This window comes from Convolutriloba macropyga, chromosome 11, assembly GCF_964194025.1.
Source record: "Convolutriloba macropyga chromosome 11, txConMacr16.3, whole genome shotgun sequence".
NCBI lineage: Eukaryota > Metazoa > Xenacoelomorpha > Acoela > Convolutidae > Convolutriloba > Convolutriloba macropyga.
In genome coordinates, this window is record NC_134478.1 from 57,883,033 (window position 1) to 57,890,206 (window position 7,174).

The 7,174-nt window shown below is 36.0% G+C and overlaps 1 protein-coding gene across 1 annotated transcript in view; it reads right to left on the reverse strand.

Moving 5' to 3' along the window:
• LOC142349981 (uncharacterized) overlaps positions 1-4,426 on the reverse strand; it is a 54,170-nt gene extending 49,744 nt beyond the window's left edge. Inside the window, exons 1-3 of the mRNA XM_075401857.1 lie at positions 4,188-4,426; positions 1,363-1,411; positions 825-1,103 (exon numbers count right to left, since the gene is read on the reverse strand). Coding sequence (XP_075257972.1) covers positions 825-1,103; positions 1,363-1,411; positions 4,188-4,232 — 373 coding nt within the window. The 5' untranslated portion in view covers positions 4,233-4,426. The remainder of the gene's footprint in view (positions 1-824; positions 1,104-1,362; positions 1,412-4,187) is intronic.
• Between the last annotated feature and the right edge of the window lie 2,748 nt (positions 4,427-7,174).

Consider the following 7,174-nt stretch of genomic DNA (forward strand, 5'->3'; position numbering starts at 1 on the left):
TTTTCAAATCAGTTCAAAAATTTTGAATGTTTGATTTTTTTGCAATCCTTTACACAATAGAGGACAGACAAAATGTGTATTTTTGGTTATCATAATCCACAGCATATTTATTGGTTAATTGCACGTTCAGCTGAACTTCAGTTGTACAAATACCTCAAGATCACCTTGTAGTTCACGTCAATTTCTTATCTGATCTGTTTTATCAGGTGCAGTTACCTGCAAAAGTAGTTTTTGCTTATTTTTGTACTCCGACTATTATTTTCGTGCTCAATTAAGAGACTTAAGTACCTTATGCAACCCCCCCCCCCCCCCCTCTCAAGTACCTTATGCACCTCTAGTAATAGAGCACGTGTCATTTAGTAAATCATTATGTGAAAATATGGTACGTTCGTCTGGAAGGTGCAAATAATATGCACCCACTAAGCTGGCGGGGGGGTCCACATATAGAAAAGATCCCCCTTTTCGCATATTCCAAGATTTGGATGTAAGGCTTACTATAGATTTTGGGATCTTTTCGCATATTCCAAGATTTGGATGTAAGGCTTACTATAGATTTTGGGATCTTTTCGCATATTCCAAGATTTGGATGTAAGGCTTACTATAGATTTTGGGATCTTTTCTATATGTGGACCCCCCCGCCAGCTTAGTGGGTGCATATTATTTGCACCTTCCAGACGAACGTACCATATTTTCACATAATGATTTACTAAATGACACGTGCTCTATTACTAGGGGTGCATAACGTACTGGGGAGGGGGGGGGGGGGGGGGGCACAAACGGAAAAGATCCCAAGGGTATTTACAAATAGATGCAAAAGTTAGTACCCAATTCTACTGTTTCCTGGGTTGAAGCTGTAGTCAATGGGTTATTCTGAGAGTCAACAGCAACACAAGACACGTCATAAGCTGAACAAGTGGCCTGAAGTGTTACATTTAGATGGCGATCACCAACTGATTTGAAATTGATCTCAGGAGCTGTACTGGAAGGGTCAGAAGGTACCCATGTGAACAAGAAATCACCGCTGTTGAGAGTAACCGGGACCGCGAAGCATTCTAGCTGGAATTTGTTGTCATCAAGTGCGACTGGAGTTATGTAGGATAAGTCTAAAATTATATGGACCTTTTCCGTTTGTGCCCCAGTAAGTTATGCACCCCCATGGGGGTGGGGGGAAGCAAACGAGATCCAATTAAATTTTTTAACGAGATCAATTCTTTAATTGAAAATATGCTTTTATGTAGTGATCAGCAACACAACTTTTGTAATGTAATTTTTAAAAATTTGCTTTTTTGTCGCTGTTTTCATTAACAATTTCACAAACCTTGTTTAGTTTCAGTGAGTTGGAAGAAAAATTTAGACTCAAACCTTGTGCAGAAACACCATTCAGTGGGGTGTGCATTGAGTGCATCAACAACTGTAACAGATGAGTTCTTCAGAAATGATTGACAGCCCCCCTCCCCCTCCCCCCCCCCTCCAAATATTTAAACAAGCACACTCAGACACACAAACACACACACACACCTACATACAGACACCCACCCACCCTCCCACACACATACACACACAAACACGCACTAACACACCAACACACCCACACAAACGCACGCGCACACACACAAACACACTCAAACAAACACACACACATACACACACAAACACGCACTAACACACCAACACACCCACACACACGCACGCGCACACACACAAACACACTCAAACAAACACACACACATACACACATACAAACACACATGCACACGCATACACACACACACACTCAAACACACACATACAAACACACACACACACACACACACACACACAGACACAGACGCACACGCATACACACAGACAAACACTGCACGCACACACGCACACCTACATACACAAACGCACACAATTTAAACCAATTAACGTCGGATGAGTTGCTCTCGAATGAGTTGCATGGACAATTTAATCCATAGTGGTGTAGCTTCGAAATGTTTTAGGAGTGCAAAAAAAAGTCCACGGGGGTTTCAACCCCGGACCTCCCAATTTGATGTCTGACATCTAAACTCAGCTTCAATGGCTTTCCTTTCGGTTTGCCGACAATTGCTTTTAGCAACGAATTTTATTTCAGAAAGAGAGCAATTTAGATCATTCAAAAATGAAGAAATAAAGTTGGAAAAGTCACCTAAGATGTCAAAGAATGCTCTGCAGCAAAAGCAAAAAAAACGGTCAAGCGATAGTCTTGCATAAAAAGGCACACATGTTAAAAAAAATTGCTTTAAACTTGGTACGAGAGAAAATAAAGTAGATAAAAGTCACCAAAACAAATCTAACACACACAATCCCGAAAAAAGTTTAATAAAACATTGCTTTGTTTCCGATTCGCGTTTTTCCTTTTTAATGCTGTTTTCAAACAATGAGACTAAAGAGATTAAGCGTTGCGTAGTCAATTTATGGTGATCTCAGTGTTGCTGAAAAAATATATAACTTAGACGGGCAGTCTATCCCCAAAGTTATTCTGCCATAATACCGAATTAAGTTTTTGAAACCATCGTTTACAAAATCTGTCGAATATTTTCTGGTTTTCAAACCCTGGGTTGGTTTAACAGATTTTGATCTGTTCTTCAGTATTAAAACACAAAATTTTGTAGAAACCAGTGATGGAGTACTGGAATTTCAAAAAATTTAAATCCGAAAATCCATTGATGAATGTTAGTAAATTCATTATATTAGAACTACATCAATTGCTCCGTTTAATTTTAGAGTTTCATCAACTGATTTGAACAAAACAAAATGACCACGTCAATTTCCATAATCACTATTCAAGCTGCAATCATGAGACTTGCTATAACCCCTGAGATCTTTAATTCCGTTGACGAAAAATTGCATCCAATGACGTCCTTGATTTGAACTGATGAAGAGCTGTCTAACTAACACAAATCAAATCAATTCACATTATATAACAAAGCTGTATCATAGTGTTCGAATTCTGCATTTTTACTCTGTTCAATACTCTGATGATGTCAATTAAACCTTTTATGGCAAAATTTTTCAGAGCAAAAAACATTGACTACGTATTACTAATGCTTCAAATACAGTACAAATGTACTGTATGTAAAAACACAACAAAGCGTGCAATTTTTTGTGTTTTTTAAAATGATTTTCAGACCTAATTTCTGATTCAGACCTAATCCAGAAATTCATTCTCAAATTTCCTCTGCTCTAGAGAAATTCGGAGAGCACTGATTCTGAATTTTCCGCGGATTCAGAGAGCTTTCAGAATCATAACGGTAACAATTCTGAAAAATTTCTGAATCAGTACTGTAAGTTGATGTTAATGTGAAAATGTTCAAAATCAGTTCTTATTATGACTGAATTTTATGTATATACCGGAACGTTTTTTTTTACAAAATTACTCTGACTCATCGATGAAATCGTGGATTTTTATAACGATTATAAGAAATCATGGATTACAACGGTGAATAATCAACGGCATTTTATTGTTTTGAATTTACTGTGGTCAATTGATTGGATTTTGATTTCTTTGACAGTGAGCTGACTGATAAGCTTATTTTTAAATTTTCACGCCTGTAGGCGCATTCCTCATTCAGAGAACGTAGGTTTCTAAATTAACTTCAGTTTTTATTATTTGGTGGAAATCATAGAAAAATCACAGCCTGGTCCAGGTGAATTTATAATCTAATAACAAAAGTTAATTGAATTTTCTATTCCCGTCCTAAAACGATAATGATGCATAATATGATCAATCGACGGGCTTATATGAAATTATCATGATCCATACCAGGGAGGAGGTTTCACCCACAATCTACCCCTAATTAGCGGTGTAATGCGTATTCCACTCCTATTTATGGGGGAAAAGAGTGTAAGAGTGTAACTACACTGTTTATGCTCTTTTCTTCACCCTTTTTACGCTCTTTGCAAAAAGTGTATTTTAGAGTGTACTGATAAAAAAAATTACACTCTTATAAATACACTCTTCCGCCGTTAATTAAGCGGAGAAATAGGGGTGTATTTTTTATTTTTACACTCCTTTACCCGTTATTTTTGGGGAAAATCTTCGGCCCGGCTAGCTGGGATAATATTGCACCCTAACCCGTTTTAACTCATCCAGGTAAAACTCAAGCCATGAAATAATTGACTAAACGCTCGAATAATCATCAACTAAAATAAACTGCACTTACCATCGCAAACTTCAATATTTGGGAAGGTTGAAAGCTCCCTCTCATTTCAAGCAGCTCTTCACGAATAAGAATTTCAGGTAGCTAAACTAGACAAATTTTTGTGCTGTCGAATAAATGATGACCTTGGCAATTTTACGTATCTTTCCAAATTCTATTCCAGTAAGTTCAAAAAACTTTTTTTCAATTTTGAACTTAACAATTGCTCAGCTAAGTATATCGAAGTTAACATGCATGAGCGCTCAAATCACTTGACGTGTACCATATAAAATAGATTTTGATGATATAAATAAGTTAATATCTGGATAATAACTCATAAATTTGTGCAAAACTTTGGCCATCCAAACCAAAGAAGGCCTTAATGTGTGTTAAACAATGACAAGTAAACAAAATTATTAATTAAAAACTAGTTGACAGCTTTTAGCTCGCTGACCATACACACATTACTTTAGAGTCTGTAAAAATACTGGTCAAATTTTGAGATGTTATGACTTGAGATTGCCGATGGGTATGAACTAAGCGCCGCCTCATTCTTGGTATCATTAATTGTTGCATCGATTTCTAGAAAACGGATGATTGTTTCTCTCTTTCAGTGGATATCACAGTCTGTTGTATGCGAAAAAAGTAGGAACATCGTCGATCTCAACTCATAAATCACAATTTGTTCCAATCAGACTACTAGTTTCAAAAAAAAGTTTTAAAAAATTTTATACAAGACTGATCTACTGGGGCTGAAATCAGCAAAACGCTCATAAGTTCAGCGCAGTAAGCTGAGCAAATAATTAATGCTACAAAAAGCAAAACTAGGAAAGTGGGGTAACAAATAATTAATATTTAAAAAACCTTCAAGAAAATGAGCAAACTACCTATCGATGTCAGGTTAGCGACAATTACAGTTTATCATTCAAACATACACAAGCAAATTCCGTAAATACCCTTGAAAACACATAGAATCTCTTGACATCTTACTTTCAACATAAGATGCGAACAATTGCGAATTAAAATTTCCTCCAATTTGCAAAAAAAATTTGAAAAAAGTCATTTCATTGGACTACAATTCATTCGACAATTGTTTAACTAACTGAGATTGAATAGTAATTGCTCATAAAAGTGGGCAAAACTGTCGCCTCACAATACAGAAAAAATATTTTCTCAATTTAAATCTTTAAAATCGAAAAGAACTCAAATAGAATTACAAACAGTTTGCCTGTTTGTTTGAAATATTTAAAGCAAATGGAACTCGACAACGTCACGAGTAAAAGAAAACCTGGTTGTTTTACTTTTGAAACAAAAGGCAAAATTCTTAAAAGTTTCGAACAAACTATGCGCGACAAAGTCAATTAAGCGAGCGTTACTAAATAGCTGATAACATAATTATAAACAAAGCTAAGAATTTTAACAGTTTAATATACATTGAGCAATCCACAGCGTTTAGGTGTAAGCACACGGTTCCCGAGTAAACAATCTATAGTGAAAACGTACAATTAACTAATCAAGTTTTAAAAAGGTTCGGAATGTTCCAGAAATGTTTTTTATTCGCTTTAAATCCCTCATAAATGGTTCTTCACAAATTCAACTGGAAACTGAGGGAGAAACTAAACTCATTGATTAAAAAGTGACACATGGCTCCTGGAGTTTCTATATAAAGTGATTCTCCAAAATTTGAAAAAAGGATTTTTACAATGATAAAAAAGCACCCAATTAAGCTAGCTTCACGCCAAACATAAGAAACCAAAACAAATTTTTCGGGAGAAAAGAAAAAATTTTGTCCCGAGTAGAAACGCTTTACAACGTCAGACTTGCGCTACATAGCGATAGGTATCAATTTTTTTTACTCGTATGGAATTTAAACAATATTTATTGTACACTATAGATCTTTTCTGTCGTCCAATTTTACGAAAATATTACAAAGTTGAGTTAAAGTTGATGGTGCTCATAGCTTAAAATATTTTTTGCAAATTGACAAATTTTGCAAATAAACTCTTGACGCTAAGATAATTTTTTTGAATAACTTTCTATTCGGCCAGTCAATTTTGTCTCAAAATCTTAATGGCCTTATTATTTACATGATAGTGTTATATTGAGCAAAAATTGAAATGAGTAAAATTCAAAAATGACGTTTTTGCCCTATAATAATCCTGAATTTCTTCAGTTTCTTGCTTACATAATTCAGATAAATTTTTACGGCGCATTTGACTTTATATTTAGGTTTGTTTGCAGCATAATAACGCGCAGTTTTGTCACTGTTATTACCGCAAATGTTTCAACGTTGTTCAAATAATTCCGATAAAAAATAATTCCATGTAAATGAATATGCGACCACTTTTTAAATGTTTTCGAATTTTCTCAAGAGACGCCTGCTTCTTTTCAATGCTAGCAGAGTAAATTTTCAGAGGGTAAAGTGATGTAGGATTGGGGGGTAATTTGTTCAGAGGGGGTACAATGGTGAATGAGTGGGGCTGCAATATGCAACAATGGGGGGGGGGAATATGAGGGATTACGGTGAACAGACAAAACAGTCCCAGACAAAACAGTCCCGGACAAAACAGTCCCAAATAGCAAAATATTCCCAGACAAAACAGTCCCAGACAAAATAGTCCCAAGAAACCAGACAAAACAGTCCCAGACAAAATAGTCCCAAGGCCATTATAATAGCTCTCACACGTATGATTTAACAAGCGGATAATTTAATCCCATGTTCGGTTGTGATAGTTTCATATCAAGTCCCACGGGCCGCTGAGGCATGGCCATGGCCATTAAGTATGTTAAAACATACGGGTAATAGCGACTGCTAATTTGTTGTCGGATTATTGAACGAATATTTCAAAGTACATTAGGTATAATAGCATTAGGTACATTTTATTTGGGACTATTTTGTCTGGGACAGTTTTGTCTGGTTTCTTGGGACTATTTTGTCTGGGACTGTTTTGTCTGGGAATATTTTGCAATTTGGGACTGTTTTGTCTGGGACTGTTTTGTCTGGGACTGTT